Here is an 18,682-nt window from a genome sequence, read left to right as displayed (position 1 = left end):
TATAGCCTGCTACATTATCACATGTTGGTATATAGGCTGCTACGATATCACATGTTGGTATATAGGCTTCTACATTATCACATGTTGGTATATAGGCTGCTACATTATCACATGTTGGTATATAGGCTTCTACATTATCACATGTTGGTATATAGCCTGCTACATTCTCACATGTTGGTATATAGGCTGCTACGATATCACATGTTGGTATATAGGCTTCTACATTATCACATGTTGGTATATAGGCTTCTACATTATCACATGTTGGTATATAGGCTGCTACGATATCACATGTTGGTATATAGGCTTCTACATTATCACATGTTGGTATGTAGGCTGCTACAATATCACATGTTGGTATATAGGCTGCTACGATATCACATGTTGGTATATAGGCTTCGACATTATCACATGTTGGTATATAGGCTGCTACATTATCACATGTTGGTATATAGGCTGCTACATTATCACATGTTGGTATATAGGCTGCTACATTATCACATGTTGGTATATAGGCTGCTACATTCTCACATGTTGGTATATAGGCTTCTACATTATCACATGTTGGTATATAGGCTGCTACGATATCACATGTTGGTATATAGGCTTCTACATTATCACATGTTGGTATATAGGCTGCTACATTATCACATGTTGGTATATAGACTCTTACATTATCAAATGATGGTATATAGACAGCTACATTATCACATGTTGGTATATAGGCTTCTACATTATCACATGTTGGTATATAGCCTGCTACATTATCACATGCAGATATATAGGCCTCTACATTATCACATGTGGGTAATGTGCTCTTACATTATCACATGTTGGTATATAGGCTGCTACATTATCGCATGTTGGTATATAGGCTGCTAAATTCTCACATGTTGGTATATAGGCTTCTACATTATCACATGTTGATAAATAGGCTGCTACATGATCACATGTTGGTATATAGACTCTTACATTATCAAATGATGCTATATAGACAGCTACATTATCACATGTTGGTATATAGGCTTCTACATTATCACATGTTGGTATATAGACTGATACATTATCACATGTTGATATATAGGCTACAACATTATAACATGTTGGTATATATACTCTTACATTATCCCATGTTGTATTATAGGCTGCTCCATTATCACATGTCGTTATGTAGACCGCTACATTATCACATTGGTATATGGGCTGCTACATTATCACATGTCTTTATGTTGACTGCTACATTATCACGTTGGTATATAGGCTGCCACATTATCACCTGTGGTTATGTAGACTGCTACATTATCACTTTGGTGTATAGGCTACTACATTATCACATGTCATTGTGTAGACTGCTACATTATCATGTTGGTATATAGGCTGCTACATTATCACATGTCGTTATGTAGACTGCTACATTATCACATTGGTATATAATCTGCTACATTATCACATGTCATTATGTAGACTGCTACATCATCACGTTGGTATATAGGCTGCTACATTATCACAATGGTATATAGGCTGCTACATTATCACATGTTATGTAAGACAGCTACATTATCACACTGTTATATAGGCTGCTACATTATCACATGCCATTATGTAGACTGCTACATTATCACATTGGTATATAGGCTAACACATTATTAATTCTTTACACCTCCTGTATCTAATGTGTGCATAACATCACATCACATCATCGGGTTTTGCCAAGTAGAGGTTATATCAGCTGAGACTACAGTCACATGTCAATTACAGAAAATATGGGGGGGGGGTATTTTTTACTTCTACACATGTAAAGATATGTGAAGCAGGAGGTGGGACCATAACATAGCATCTGATTGGCCGGTTATGTGTCACCAGTTCAACGACATAAGAAGGTGAATGATCTCTTAAAGGGGACATGCAGCATAAAATATGGATTCACCAACACTAACATTGAAAATTATTATCTTTGACAGGGTTACCAGCGAATTACTCATAGTGAATCAACAACAGGGTTCCTAGTGAATGACTCATAGTGAATCAACAACAATGACTCATAGTGGATCAACAACAGGGTTACCAGTGAATGACTCGTAGTGAATCAACTACAGGGTTACCAGTGAATGACTCCTAGTGAATCAACAAAAGGGTTCGTAGTGAATGACTCATAGTGGATCAACAACATAAACGTTTGTATAATAATACAACTTTAATTATTGTACCAACACCCATTTTAATTCGTTTTTAAACAACAATGATAGCTATAGTTGACCATGTTGTGATGTAACATAAAATCGTTATTCTGGTCGCATACAGGGCTTAGTGTAATTACATCAATGCCTTCAAGAGAGGATTTTTACAACAGTAATATCAATTGAAAATCAATCACGAAATAACATTGTTATTGGCATGAGTTTTGCAAGGCAGAACAAACAAATGATATACTGTCACTTTAAGAGATTGTATTAACATGTACTTCATGAATATCTGGTAAAGGGGTGGGGCCAGAGCCTTGTCTGGGCGGACCAATTTGTCAGTGGCGTTTCAGAGAGAGAAAAAAAACACTCGTCCAGAGTCAGCAAACATTCATCTGAGAGTCTGTAATGCAAAAGGTTGAAGGATACACAGCTCTGTTCAATTCTGGAGAATCAGTAACAGCAAGTTGACAAGATACCACCCATCACAACGGAAGTAACTTACTTAACTGGCGGTGAGTCCTTTGCTTGTGAATCAGTTTGTGTGGTAATAAATAGAGCAATGAATGACATTTGTAGATTTTGGCTGAAGTTGTCAGTGTGCCGCCTGGTTGCCCAGTTTGTAAACAAATGTGGTGAACATGTACGGGCATCGGGTTGTGTGTGATGGATTGTCTATCAACCACTTTCCGTTTGCCTACAGTGAGCTCCATCCCCCCCCCCCCCCCCCCCCCCCCCCGGACTTTAAACTTAGTGAATTGTCTTTTTCGGTCCTTGAACATTAGCCTGTTTAGTGGGAAATGAATTGCGCTGAGTGACGTAAAAGAGAATGGAAGTGTGGATCGGTTGTTTTGGGAGCAGTCCGCGTTGGACTTTAGAGCCTTGGGACCGTAACTGCTGGTTCGAATCCCCGAGCCGAAAAACACTTAACCCGAACTGCTACACGGGGCACTGGACAATGGTGACCCTGGCCGTGACCCCACTCCCTGCGGGTGTCTGAGGGAGTTGCAAGAAAAAAAAACATTTCGATTACACACTTCTACAAGTGTGTAACAGGACACATATATCATGTATATTCTTGCTTTGTTTCCTCACACCACTGTGGTTAAGAAAATAAATTGAGCCTTCCACAAGCACGACTGATATGAGACCGTTTCCTAATGTTCTTCAAGCATGGTTCTTGTTAGGCACAGGCCTACTTTTTATATAGTCTACTTTATAAAAGTTTGAAATAGCCTACTGTTAGCATTTTTGTGTAATTCCATCCACTTTGCGGTGAGATTGGGTCGAATCGAGCGCAGCTATGTGGCCAGCCAGCCAGCGCCACACACAGGTAGCAGGTGGAATAATTTCGCCGCACGGGACGAGTCGACTTGGCACGCGTTGCTGGTTTTATTGCAACAGTTGCAACGTTCGGATTGCGGTTAACTATGTGATTTTATTCAAGAATCTCAATTTTTCATTTAATTTCTACCTGGGAAAAAAGGGTAATCAATGAAGGACACTTTTCTCGTAATATATCATTGCTCTGCCATATCAAGTCATCTGGCACTGACATTCATTGTTTTTCGCTCCAACACTCAAAGATAAATCAGTAGCTCATTTTTATGCTTATCGCAAGTCAGTGTCATGTTATGACTGATTTGCCGTTTGCTCCACACACTACCATAAACGACTTTCCTTGTTTAGGTAGCGAGTTATGCCCCGCGGCGCTCCGCTCTCGAGCTGCCTGCCACACGCACCTCACCAGATACGTGGGCTAATTGCGTTCCTCGAGACCCACCCTGCACCGCGTGCTCCCAAAGTCACCCCGATTTTTAGGTTACATTAGAATTATGAAGAAACACAGTTTGTTTCCATTGTATTTCATATGCAATTATTAGACATTATAGCCGAATTTATAACAAGCCAGTTTATGGTAATTATAAATAAACATACACATTTTAGACTTGGGCTATGCCAATAATGCCTCCTACTTAATTCTCCGGTAGCCTGTCACACTAGCAGGTGCCTGGATATAGAGCTCACCTTGTGCCCTTACCTTCTGGCATGAGAGAGAACTAGAGGAGGGAGAGGGTGGAAGAAGGAGAGCGAGGTGGAAGAGAGCCCAGTACACAGATGGAGCCGCAGCCTCGGCCCCTGTGACCATGTGACCACAGTTTGGCAGGCCTGCCTCATGCCCCAGGCAGGGTGTGTGTGCAGCCTGCCAGCCTTCTGCTCACTGCCAGCATGATTTGAAGGCACTGTTTGCTTGTTGTATTATGTAGTCTGTAGTGTTTTATACTTGCTAGTAACTATTTTATAATGTTGTCTATAGTGTTTAGTACTTGCTAGTAACTATTTTATCATGTAGTCTATAGTGTTTAGTACTTACTAGTAACTATTTTATAATGTAGTCTATAGTGTTTAGTACTTGCTAGTAACTATTTTATCATGTAGTCTATAGTGTTTAGTACTTGCTAGTAACTATTTTATAATGTAGTCTATAGTATTTAGTACTTACTAGTAACTGTTTTCCTGTAGTCTATGGTCTTGGTATCTGAACTACACTTCCAGTAGCATACCATAGGAAAATGGCTAATAGTCCTACACCAGTAAGCATTGTGGTAACTTTGCGCCTCCCACCCTGGAAAATTATGCAGCTGAAACTATGCACTTCAACAGCGCTCGTCATCATCATCATCATCATCATCATTCAATGTTTTTCCACAAGTTTCATTCAAATGTCGTCCCTCTTCCGATACAGTACATTATGACCTCATTCAACATTATGTTATCCGTCACCACACTGTGCTCAAACTCAATAACCACAGATCCAGTTTCAGCTCTGGGATTTGCATGTCAATCCCTCTCGTTTTGTCACCCAACAACAGGAAAAGAGACACTTTTTTTGGGGGGGGGGGGGGGGGGGACCCTGAACTAAATCACATAGACATATTAGTTCTAGATCTTTCATTGTTTTTTGAAAATAATTCTAAGAAGTGGTAGATCGGTTCCATGTGAGCTATTTTCTATTCTTCCCGTTCTTAAATTTAGTCTGTGTCTTTTACTTTCGGTTTTGTACACCAGTTTCAAACGGCTGAACATACAATAGTTTTGGTTATGGAAAACATATTTTCGCAGCCGTTTAGATGTTACAGTGATTCTCTGCACACTATACTTGCTTATTTTTGTCACAAACTGTAATAAGGCAACTGTTTAGCAACCAGGAAATGCCAGAGCCATTTCTGCATAGTGTATCTTTAAATAACCATGGCAGCTCATAACCTGACATGATGGGCAGGCAGGCAGGCAGGGCAGAGCAGAGCAGGGCAGAGCAGGGCAGGCAGGCGAGCAGGGCAGAGCAGGGCAGGCAGGCGAGCAGAGCAGAGCAGGGCAGGGCAGGCGAGCAGGGCAGAGCAGAGCAGGGCAGGGCAGAGCAGAGCGCAGTGAAACTTGTTTGTTTTCCTTCCTGCTCCATGAACTCAGCCAGTAGCATAAGTGAGGCAGGCGCGTGGAGTTTCAGCAGGAACTGTGGTTTCTCCCTGGGAAGGTAGCGTTAGTTAACATGCCGCTTTATTCCTGTCGTGAGAGAAGAGGTTGACTGAGCAGAGGTTGACTGAGCAGAGGTTGACTGAGCAGAGGTTGACTGAGCAGAGGTTGACTGAGCAGAGGTTGACTGAGCAGAGGTTGACTGAGCAGAGGTTGACTGAGCAGAGGTTGACTGAGCAGAGGTTGACTGAGCAGAGGTTGACTGAGAGAGACAGAGTCTCTGAAAGCTTTAGCTGAAATGTGCAGACAGGGGAATCTAGTCCTCTGAGTTGTCTGTGCGCTTGGCGTGTGTGTGTTTTCTGTGCTGCGCTCGTTGTATGCGTGTGTGTTTGCACTCAGTGTGTGTCTGTGCTGTGCTCTGGTTGACACAGTGAGGAGTGAGAAGTGAGAAGAGTGAGAAGAGGCTTTTATCCCCATGCTGGCTCTCCCCACACGCTGGGATGCTGCCTTCTGACACTGATGATGAGCATTTGGGGGCAGCAACATACCAGGAATCAGAATGATCTAAATTTGCTTTTTGAAAAAATTGTGTTTTGAATGAGTGTGATAATCTATTACCACTCCTTCCATGTTGTTTTTGCACCTGTTATATATATGTGTGTGTGTGTGTGTGTGTGTCTAATAATGAATAATTCCATCAAGTCCTTCCAGTTCAGCAGTTCACACACACAACTACTCCCACTTCTTTTCTAACAAATACTTTGAGTGCTGTTGTAAGCCTTGTTTGCTCAAGAATTGCTGGTTGCCAAAGTTGTATGTTCCACCTGATTTACAGTAACTCCCCTTCACCCGATTTACAGTAACTCTCCCTCACCTGATTTACAGTAACTCCCTCCCTGTCTCCTTGTCGTCTCCTGTAGGTAGACTACCTCTGAGGCTCCTGATTGATGAGGGGAACATGTCTCTCTGTCTCTCTCAAACAGACTCACACACAGTTCTGTCTCACACCGTTTCTCCTGTCTCTCTCCTGTAGGGAGACTACCTCTGAGGCTCCCAATGGATGATGAAGAGGAGGACATGTCTCTTCAGCGTCCTGTCTCCCAGTGCTGGGGCACCCCCTTCAGGGAAATCAAGTTTCATGACAGGGAGAGCAGGGACAGAGAAGACACCCAGGACAGGTCTACACAGACGTCGACTGGACCCAACGCCGTTGTCCCGCGGTCAGAGGGACACGACATCATGGTACCACAAGGCCACAGCAACAACAACTTTCCCTGCGGGGTTGAGGACAATCACCAGAGCAGAATACTGTTCCATGGTAAGAAACAGGACGAAGAGGAACCCATTTCAAAATGCTATTGGACGATGTGTTTTGATTCGCCTTTTGCAATTTTGTGGACTATCCCATTGGTTCCTTTTTGACTAGACAAACTAAATCCAACACAGCTGAACAACGTGAACAGGTTTAACTATTTGACTCCGGTCTGATCAGATCGGTTAAAGTGTAGTGTGACTCAGGTTTTTTTTTTTTTTTTTCCCCACTAGACCGAGGCACAGGGACTGTTTTGCAATTCAAAGTGGAGATATTGTGTGACATTCAAGGTATTCTACCTCACTGTCGCTAATCATCCTACCACCTTTTACATATATCATCCAAACACTGTCGTACAGGAGAAAACGCAGACAAAGGCAGGGAAACACACATTCTCATTCCAATTCACTTCTGTGGGATTTGGAATTTGGGTAGCACTTTATAATGCCTCATTAATTTATAATGGATTAGTAAATAGTTTATTCATTTATTAATCATGAATCCATTCATAAGATGTTTTAATATAGGTCATTATAAACCATTAGTTAATTATTTTTGTTTGGCCTCATCTTAAAGTTGTGGGCAATTCTATACTTTATAATACATTTTATAAATGTTTTGAGTGACCAGTGTAATTTCCTCACCAAAAGATGGACATGGTCATTGGTAGACATTCCAGGAGTATCTGATGCTCCCTAAGGTCTCTAAATGTCCCCTCGAACTTCATCAACGGTTAAACAATAAGCCCACAACACAGAGGTTGTTAAAGGAAATATATCTTTATGAATGGAGTAATGATGAATAAATAATTTACGAATCCATTCTAAAATGCTTTATTTAGAGTTCGTATTAAGTGCTACCCAAATTCAAAATGTCCTCCGTCGAATCGCACCGAAGACAATTTTAATTAGAATGTCAGTTTACTTCCTGAATTAAAAGGAATTGACACCCAAACCCCGCCTCTCTCCTTTACTTGATACTCTGTAGCTTGTAGAGCCCCTAGTTGTTTCTTGCACAGATTTTTATCTTTGTCTGTCTGTCTGTCCCTCCCACCTATCTGTAGACAGACAGACAGACAGATCTCTGTAGTGTTATGTAAAGGTGTTTGTTTTCCTAACGGCATGGCATGTAAGTGCATGCTAGGGGCAGTGACTAACTAAACACTCTGCCGTGCCACAGCCCAACACAGCTCATCAAGGTTGTTGTTGAGTTCACTTGGTGTGAGTCCCACATGGTCCCCTTTTTATAGTGTTATACTGTTTACCAGGGCCCTTGGGGGTGAAATTTGGGAAGCAAGTATTATTTTCAACCGGCTACCGGCACGTGCATATAGAGGGAGTTTTATTTTACAGTGGAGATTTTGACCGTAAGAAACCCATTTCTCTGAAAGCCATATCTGATAGAACCAGTTTAGTGTTACTGCCGACGATACAGGTACTGTGGCGGCACTCTAGAGCAAACACTGTGAGTCAGCTAGCCAGCCGGCCGGTCTTTGTGACAGACGAGAGGAGTGCTGCGTGCGTCTCTGTGACTGAGACACAAACACAGCCACCGGTAAAATCTAGAAAGTTTAGCTGCTTGTGTCATTCGACCGGAGTATATTTTGTTGTCAATTCTAATCTGTCCACTTCACAGGATCAGGTAAAGGGAATGAGGTCTCTTTTAACACCTTTCTTTCTTTTTTCTTTTTTTTAACGGCGAAAGAGTGTGGATTTCTGTACTTGGGTCAATCTCACATATTGATGGTGAATCAGAGGCTAAATCCATGACACTGAACAATATCCATTTTCTTCCCACAGGCAACGCTGGATTCCGCTTGCACTTCCCAGCTCGGTTCGAGCCCATGGACGATCGGGGAGAGAGGCGGAGGGAGGACGAGGAGAGGAGGAGGAGAATGGAGGAGAGACCAGAGGAAGAGCGGGTGGAGGATAGCGCGGAGGCGAGGATCGGACGTAAGCTCCGGGAGATCGGAGACCAGTTCCACCAGGAACATGTTCAACTGGTACGGGTCAAAGGTTAACTAACTGTAGTGTGTGTGTGTGGGGCTCTGAGCTTGGGCCACCCACTTCCAGATTTCTGTGTCTTTGTGGCTCTTCTCTGTGAAAAGAAAAAGACCCAACATTTTGCCAGCTGGGGTGGCCACAAATAAGCCTGTTAAAAATAGAGCTCTGTCACTGATTCATCCACATTCTGGGTTAGAACCATTCAAAAGAACCCAACCACAAATTACCAAGCAGATATGCTAGAGGGTGGTGCCAGGTCACCGAATCCACAAAGTATTGTTTACAGTGAGAAAGAGGTTGGCTCTTGGTTTAAAAATTGCACTTCTGATGTGTAATAAGACAGACAGACATACGGTAACACTGACTGACTGATGGTAACACTGACTGACTGACTGACTGACTGACTGACTGACTGATGGTAACACTGACTGATGGTAACACTGACTGACTGACTGACGGTAACACTGACTGACTGACGGTAACACTGACTGTAACACAGACTGACTGACTGACTGACTGACTGACTGACGGTAACACAGACTGACTGACTGACGGTAACACAGACTGACTGACTGACGGTAACACAGACTGACTGACTGACGGTAACACAGACTGACTGACTGACGGTAACACTGACTGACTGACTGACTGACTGACTGACTGACTGACTGACTGACTGACTGACGGTAACACTGACTGACGGTAACACTGACTGACGGTAACACTGACTGACGGTAACACTGACTGTAACACTGACTGACGGTAACACTAACTGTAACACTGACTGACTGACTAACACAGACTGACTCACTGACTGACTGACTCACTGACTCACTGACTGACTGACTGACTGACTGACTGACTGACTGACTGACTGATGGTAACACTGACTGACTGACTGACTGACTGACTAACACTGACTGACTGACTGACTGACTGACTGACTAACACTGACTGACTGACTGACTGACTAACACAGACTGACTGATTGTAACAAAGAGAGACAGATGAGGTCAGAGCGAGAGATACTACTGTGTGTGGGTAGGCTCGCTGGCTGTTTATATGGCTGTCTAAAAATAGAACCGTGACTAACTCAACACAGACACAACCGGTAACGCAACAACTACCCATAATTCTCCACTCACTCACCCCACTGACTGGCTCGACGTGTGTGTGAGACAGAGAGAGAGCTATTGTGTTTTTATCTAAAAGAGACAGAGACGAGAGAAAGTTTGTTGTTTTTATCCTGAATGATCTGATTCTATTCTCAACAAAGTCTGTCATATTTCAAACAATATCTACCAGAACTTGTTGTTGTATTTGGTTAGTAAATTTGACCACACACACACACACACACGTGACCGATGAAGCACTTTAGTATTGTCCCTGCCAGGAAATTTCTGTCCAAAATCCCCGTCATACAATATACAGTTTAGGGCCCAACATGTTCAATGTCTGCTCTGGGATTCACCACTTTCTTGGATTCTGGACACTTTAAGCCCATATTAAAAGACTCAAAACAAATGAGAGATATATATATATATATATATAACTGCTCAAAAAAATAAAGGGAACACTATATATATATATATATATATATATATATAGCTGAGTCATTTGTTTTGAGTCTTTTAATATGGCCTTTAAAGTGTGTGTGTGTGTGTGTGTGTGTATATATATATATATAACAAAAATATATGTAAAGTGTTGGTTTCATGAGCTGAAGTGAAATGTTCCATACACACAACGTTTATTTTCTTTCAAAATGATGTTGAATTTATTTCAATGAACTGCAACTCAGCAAAATCTTTTCAAATTGTGTTTTTATATTTATATCAAATAAACGAGAACAAAACATGTTGTGGTTGCCAGGGTGGCTAGAGTTGCCAGGGTGGCTAGAGTTGCCAGGGTGGCTAGAGTTGCCAGGGTGGCTAGAGTTGCCAGGGTGGCTAGAGTTGCCAGGGTGGCTAGAGTTGCCAGGGTGGCTAGAGTTGCCAGGGTGGCTAGAGTTGCCAGGGTGGCTAGAGTTGCCAGGGTGGCTAGAGTTGCCAGGGTGGCTAGAGTAGCCAGGGTGGCTAGAGTTGCCAGGGTGGCTAGAGTAGCCAGGGTGGCTAGAGTAGCCAGGGTGGCTAGAGTTGCCAGGGTGGCTAGAGTTGCCAGGGTGGCTAGAGTAGCTTGAGGAAGGAAAAAAACCGTTTTAATAGTCAGTCTTCTCCACTTCCCACAGTGAAGTGCACAGAGAGAAGCCACAAGCATATCATGCCAGAGTATGACTTGTGTTTTGAAGTAGTACTATTTTAAATAGGCCCTGCAGCAAAACATGAAGACAATTAATTAAAGCTCAATTAAAGGGGAGGGTTTGTTGCGTTGGTTCAACTCGGTTCAGTCTGCTCTGCCAGGGCTGCATCAGATAGTCTGGGAGAGGGAGAGACTGCCTTGCTCTGGCTGGGAGAGAAAGAGAGGGGGAGGAATAAGGAATATAGAGATCGGGATGGGGGTTTGGGATAAAGAGAACAAGAGCGATTGAAACGGGCAGATGCTTACCCAACCCGTTGCAATATCCCGACCAGCTCTTCAGTCAGAAAGCCTACTGGAGCCCCGCTTGAACAGAGAGGGGAGAGGAGGGGGTGGAAGCAGCTTCTATACACCCCAAATATAAAGTGACAGATGTAGGAGGAAGGCATCAGATGGTTTCCTATCTGGAGCAGCCTTGCCTTGTTATGATCATTAGTCAGTTAACGTGAATATTACTGGTTACACTGTCTGGGTGGGAGAGCAGGGCGTCAATATGGGAAGTGATGAAATACGGGGAGCTTTCTCCCAGAGTCTTTCTCTGTCTCCGCCTCAGAGAGGTTGTTTACGACTGGCTACCCCTCATAGCCTGGTTCCTCTCTACCCAGTACAGCCAGTAGAGGACTAGCCACCCATCATAGCCTGGTTCCTCTCTAGTTTTCTTCCTAGGTTTTGGCCTTCCTAGGGAGTTTTTCCTAGCCACCGTGCTTCTACACCTGCATTGCTTGCTGTTTGGGGTGTTAGGCTGGGTTGCTGTATAGCACTTTGAGATATCAGCTGATGTAAGAAGGGCTATATAAACATTTTTGATTTGATTTGACTCTGCATAAACTAAACCCATCCAAACGGAACTGGATACGAGCCCTGTTTCTTAACCTGGAGCAGTGGCCCTATTGCTCTTAGCCAGACCACTTTTTTCTACATTTTTATTTTTATTTAACTCGGGAAGTCAGTTAAGAACAAATTTCTTATTTTACAATGACGGCCTACCCCGGGACAAACCCGGATGACGCCGGGCCAATTGTGCGCCTCCCTATGGGATTCCAAATCGCGGGCCGTATTGTGATACAGCCTGGATTCAAACCAAGGACTGTAGTGACGCCTCTCGCACTGAGACACAGTGTCTTAGACTGCTGTGCCACTCGGGAGCCCAAATGCCCTCCCACCCCTCTTAGCCAGACCCGACAGTCTGGGTATAACCCTGTTACTGGACCTTATCTGACCCCACAGTCTGGATCTCACCCTGTGTACTGTGTCTATGTGGGACAGACAGCCCTTAGTGACAGAACCCAGTTATGTTGCAAACCAAACACAAACACTTAGAGACAGAAACACACACACACTGCTGTTGTGGAAATATCAGATCTGTTCTAGTGTTTTGTCTGGTCTAGACAGCTGGTTACCATCGGTGATAGTGTTGTTTCACTTCAGAACCATGATGTCATAATGAACTCAGGAAGCACCACAGACAAAATGTATACTACCGTGCTCTGAGCACCGGAGGTTCAGAGTATGACTCCTATTCAAAGTATGCGAAACAGAGCGCGACGGGCTCTTCTCGAATACGTACTTCCTGTTTTGTACATATTTTGAAGCATGCATCGACGCGAGCTTCAATGGAAAGTATGCAAATGTGGCCGACGTGAAATGGCTAGCTAGGTAGCGGTGGTGCGCGCTAATAGTGTTTCAGTCGGTGACGTCACTCGCTCTGAGACCTAGAAGTAGTTGTTCCCCCTTTTGCTCTGCAAGGGCCGCGGCTTTTGTGGCGCGATGGGTAACGATGCTTCGTGAGTGACTGTGGTTGATGTGTGCAGAGGGTCCCTGGTTCGAGGCGAGGAGAGGGACGGAAGCTATGCTGTTGCAAAGAAATATAAAAAATATATATTCAAAGAAAGAGCGACAAAATGTATTGAAATCAATGGTGGACATTATTTGAGCTGAAGCAAGATAAAATAAACTTCGACGACGGGATGAAATGTTGCCTTTTCACATCTCATTTGTTGCCTGACTACAATATTTTATTTTGATACGTTAGTAAATAAATGCTGTGTTAATTTTGGCATGTTTTACCTGCCTAGGTACCGTATATACAGTGGGGCAAAAAAGTATTTAGTCAGCCACCAATTGTGCAAGTTCTCCCACTTAATAATATGATGAGAGAGGCCTGTCATTTTCATCGTAGGTACACTTCAACTATGACAGACAAAATGAGAAAAACAAATCCAGAAAATCACATTGTAGGATTTTTAATGAATTTATTTGCTAATTATGGTGGAAAATAAGTATTTGGTCACCTACAAACAAGCAAGATTTCTGGCTCTCACAGACCTGTAACTTCTTCTTTATGATGCTCCTCTGTCCTCCACTCGTTACTTGTATTAATGGCACCTGTTTGAACTTGTTATCAGTATAAAAGACACCTGTCCACAACTTCAAACAGTCACACTCCAAACTCCACTATGGCCAAGACCAAAGAGCTGTCAAAGGACACCAGAAACAAAATTGTAGACCTGCACCAGGCTGGGAAGACTGAATCTGCAATAGGTAAGCAGCTTGGTTTGAAGAAATCAACTGTGGGAACAATTATTAGGAAATGTGAGACATACAAGACCACTGATAATCTCCCTCGATCTGGGGCAAGATCTCACCCCGTGGAGTCAAAATGATCCCAAGAACGGTGAGAAAAAATCCCAGAAGCACACAGGGGGACCTAGTGAATGACCTGCAGAGAGCTGGGACCAAAGTAACAAAGCCTACCATCAGTAACACAATACGCCGCCAGGGACTCAAATCCTGCAGTGCCAGACGTGTCCCCCTGCTTAAGCCAGTACATGTCCAGGCCCATCTGAAGTTGGCTAGAGAGCATTTGGATGATCCAGAAGAAGATTGGGAGAATGTCATATGGTCAGATGAAACCAAAATATAACTTTTTGGTAAAAACTCAACTCGTCGTGTTTGGAGGACAAAGAATGCTGAGTTGCATCCAAAGAACACCATACCTACTGTGAAGCATGGGGGTGGAAACATCATGCTTTGGGGCTGTTTTTCTGCAAAGGGACCAGGACAACTGATCCGTGTAAAGGAAAGAATGAATGGAGCCATGTATTGTGGGATTTTGAGTGAAAACCTCCTTCCATCAGCAAGGGCATTGAAGATGAAACGTGGCTGGGTCTTTCAGCATGACAATGATCCCAAACACACCGCCCGGGCAACGAAGGAGTGGCTTCGTAAGAAGCATTTCAAGGTCCTGGAGTGGCCTAGCCAGTCTCCAGATCTCAACCCCATAGAAAATCTTTGGAGGGAGTTGAAAGTCTGTGTTGCCCAGCAACAGCCCCAAAACATCACTGCTCTAGAGGAGATCTGCATGGAGGAATGGGCCAAAATACCAGCAACAGTGTGTGAAAACCTTGTGAAGACTTACAGAAAACGTTTGACCTCTGTCATTGCCAACAAAGGGCATATAACAAAGTATTGACAAACTTTTGTTATTGACCAAATACTTATTTTCCACCATAATTTGCAAATAAATTCATTAAAAATCCTACAATGTGATTTTCTGGATTTTTTTCCCTCATTTTGTCTGTCATAATTGAAGTGTACCTACGATGAAAATTACAGGCCTCATCTTTTTAAGTGGGAGAACTTGCACAATTGGTGGCTGACTAAATACTTTTTTGCCCCACTGTAGCAAGCCCATAATAAGCCAATAGGGCTAACTGGCTAGCTGCTAGTACTGTTAGCTAGCCAGATAGATGTCAATTATTCTTTGCTATCTTGCTTAATAATGGTTTTAGGTCATTTTTGCCTGTTTAACTAGCTGGCTAGCTAGATTATTACGATTCACATATCTAGCTGATAATTATGAAGTAAAACACTTGCTTTGTGTATATCTTGTTTTGGTCTCTATTGTTGTCATTGTCCTGGATGGAAGAAGGTTCAGTGAATGGGGAGGTGCAGTCAGAGGTAATACAGTAGGGGGAGTGCTGCTCAGCGTGAGGTAATACAGTAGGGGGAGTGCTGCTCAGCGTGAGGTAATACAGTAGGGGGAGTGCTGCTCAGTGTGAGGTAATACAGTAGGGGGAGTGCTGCTCAGCGTGAGGTAATACAGTAGGGGGAGTGCTGCTCAGCGTGAGGTAATACAGTAGGGGGAGTGCTGCTCAGCGTGAGGTAATACAGTAGGGGGAGTGCTGCTCAGTGTGAGGTAATACAGTAGGGGGAGTGCTGCTCAGCGTGAGGTAATACAGTAGGGGGAGTGCTGCTCAGCGTGAGGTAATACAGTAGGGGGAGTGCTGCTCAGCGTGAGGTAATACAGTAGGGGGAGTGCTGCTCAGCGTGAGGTAATACAGTAGGGGGAGTGCTGCTCAGCGTGAGGTAATACAGTAGGGGGAGTGCTGAGGTAATACAGTAGGGGGAGTGCTGCTCAGCGTGAGGTAATACAGTAGGGGGAGTGCTGCTCAGCGTGAGGTAATACAGTAGGGGGAGTGCTGCTCAGCATGAGATAATACAGTAGGGGGAGTGCTGCTCAGCGTGAGGTAATACAGTAGGGGGAGTGCTGCTCAGCGTGAGGTAATACAGTAGGGGGAGTGCTGCTCGGCGCGAGGTAATACAGTAGGGGGAGTGCTGCTCGGCGCGAGGTAATACAGTAGGGGGAGTGCTACTCAGCGTGAGGTAATACAGTAGGGGGAGTGCTGAGGTAATACAGTAGGGGGAGTGCTACTCAGCGTGAGGTAATACAGTAGGGGGAGTGCTACTCAGCGTGAGGTAATACAGCAGGGGGAGTGCTACTCAGCGTGAGGTAATACAGCAGGGGGAGTGCTACTCAGCGTGAGGTAATATAGTAGGGGGAGTGCTGAGGTAATACAGTAGGGGGAGTGCTACTCAGCGTGAGGTAATCCAGTAGGGGGAGTGCTGCTCGGCGCGAGGTAATGCGGTTTCTACTGATTGATTGACTTAATACTCATCTCCATCCCTCTCTCTTCTCTTCCTCACAGTTCCTGCGGCATCAGAGGGATGTCCTACCAGTCTGGATTCGTCTGACCATGGCCCTCTACGGTTTCCTGTTTAACAGAGAGGCCCCTGCTGTACCCCACCTAAGAGGACAGGAAAGATGAGGGGTACCTTCCACCCACTTCGGGTGTCTCCTCTCGCCTCCTCCCGTCCCTGAAAACGAGGGACCAGACTCTGTATGATGGAACACGGGTTTGGATTCCTTTTTTTTGTCTTTTTTTTTTTAAATCAAAGACGACGAAGAAGAGAACGATAGTCACTGCTGGACAGAGATTAGAATCACGTTCCTCTTCTCTATCTCTCTCTTCTCCTCTTTCTTCGTGATGATGATGATGAAGAAGAAGCCATGCTGTTTGAAGATATAAATATTTTCTAAAATATATATATATATATAACTATTTAGTACAGTAGATAGCATCTTTTTGGTTTGAAAACACGCCAAAAGGAAATGGACAAGAAGCACGGGATGAAATTTAAAGAGAAATCCCTTAAAGAAAACAACACCGTTGTGGACATGGAAGGTCGTGAAGTTCTTGTGTAAATTCTTGGAAGGTCTTATGAAGTTCTACTCACCAACCCACGACGATCTTACCGACAGGCACATTTTTCAAATGTATTTTTTGGAAGAATACAAACTCCCTGTAACTAAATATTTTTCACTGTTCCACACTGATATATATATATATATATGACAAATGGTTTGTCATAAAGATTCTGTGGTGGTTTCGCCGAGACAAGCAGGGTCTTAAGACATGTCTTGTTGAGCTCCGGTGTAGATTGAGAGAGATAGAGAGTGTGTCTTTTTATCCTGTGTCTTTTGGTAATACCAGCCAACAGCAGTTGGGTTTTAACATTCAGTCTGAATGAGATGAATGCCAGGTCCTTTTTTTTTTTGTGTGTGATTGACAGTATGAATGTATGTGTACTTTAAAGATTCTAAGACTTAGGTCTGCAATGTGATTCATTCAATCAAGCAACCTGACTTTGAGTTTAAGTTTTTAGTGTGAGTAAGGCATTTTGTCGTCCGTGAAACCAAAAAAATATCCCCCCCCCCCCCCCCCCCCAAAAAAAATCGCAACCGTAAAATTTGTTTTGTCGGAGTTGAGGACTTTACTCCTGTGGAAAAGCTTATTTTAAAAATTTTTTTATTGATGAACCTATCGTTATGAAGATGTATTTATCTGGCTGGATTGACAATCACAACCAACAGACCTGGTGATTTGACACAGTTCTATCTGTTGTAGCGTTACGAGTCTGCTGTGAAAAGGGCAAATAAAAGTTGTTGTGCAATCAAGGACTTGGAGCAATACTGTATTGACGAATCAGTGGAAGGCACTAAAACCTTAGGGATCTATTGCTGTTACAATCAAATTGTCATTCATGGAGGAACAGCTCTTTTTTTTATTTTATTTTTTAAACAAGGCAATCAATCAATCAATCAATCAATCGTTCAATGAAGTTCATCTTCACACTTGACAATGTCACTCAGTTCAATGAAATAGATTTCACCTTTTACTCTCTCTCTCTCTCTTAACACAATCTTAGCGTGAATCACTTTGGCTTCAACTCCCAAACACAGATACAATTGCCATGTATACAAACATGAGTAAATCCACAATAGATAGTTTTAAAATAATAATAATAATATTTTTTTTTACTGAGGGTTCAGCAGTAACAGTTCTAGTGAGTCTTTTACCTACGCTGTCCATGTGCACCTATGGCCTAGAATCTGTGTTTGTAATGGTGACCGCATTTTAGATCATGCTGCTTTTTTTTAAAAAATAAACCCAACGACCACTGCTTTTCAAACTTTAGTTTTATTTCAGAGTTCTTACTACAAGTTCTTATTTGAGTACGTTTTAAAAGTGGTTTTAAAGATGATGATGATGATGATGATGATATTAACAGAAGACAGGATTATTATTTTTTTAACTAATGTAAAAAAACATTTTTTTACATTTAAAAAAAATGTGATTTGAATATATTTGATGACACTGATGGTGTTTCCTTTTTTAGTTGTAGTTTTTAAAAAAAAAATATATTCTTCAGGGAGTAGTTGTTCAGTCACATGCCCGCCATACTGAGTGTTTTTATTCTACTTTAACAAGATGAAAATATGCAAATTCCCATTAAGAACAACAAGCTTTGCATGTGTTGCTCTACCCAATATAGAACCACATGACGACATCTGATCGACAGGCTTGTTTCCCAAATGGCACCCTATTCCCTAATATAGTGCACTACTTTTGACCAGCTTTGATCACGAGTAGTGCACTATATTAGGGAATAGGATGCCATTTGGGTTTCATCCATGTTCTTTGATGGTTATCAGTGACATCATTGACCACAGACACTGTTCTGTTTTGACAGAACGTTGCCTGCAAACCACTGAATGCTGAGCCAGTTGAAGTATCTCT

At 42.9% G+C, this 18,682-nt stretch overlaps 1 protein-coding gene across 1 annotated transcript; it reads left to right on the top strand.

Annotated features, from left to right (window-relative positions):
* The first annotated feature begins 2,531 nt into the window (after positions 1–2,531).
* Positions 2,532–18,037, top strand: LOC149984186 (bcl-2-modifying factor-like). The gene is made up of 4 exons (XM_090233294.1): positions 2,532–2,695; positions 6,685–6,969; positions 8,763–8,965; positions 16,250–18,037. Exons 2-4 carry the CDS (start codon positions 6,708–6,710, stop codon positions 16,367–16,369), a joined length of 585 nt encoding a protein of 194 aa, XP_090089420.1. The 5' UTR covers positions 2,532–2,695; positions 6,685–6,707; the 3' UTR covers positions 16,370–18,037.
* Positions 18,038–18,682: the final 645 nt, after the last annotated feature.

The sequence above is a fragment of the Oncorhynchus mykiss genome, chromosome 4, assembly GCF_057628025.1.
Source record: "Oncorhynchus mykiss isolate SJ-2025 chromosome 4, ASM5762802v1, whole genome shotgun sequence".
In the NCBI taxonomy this organism is placed as follows: Eukaryota; Metazoa; Chordata; class Actinopteri; order Salmoniformes; family Salmonidae; genus Oncorhynchus; species Oncorhynchus mykiss.
The sequence above is the reverse complement of the archived record's forward strand: the minus strand, read 5'-3'. Positions and strand labels throughout refer to the sequence as shown.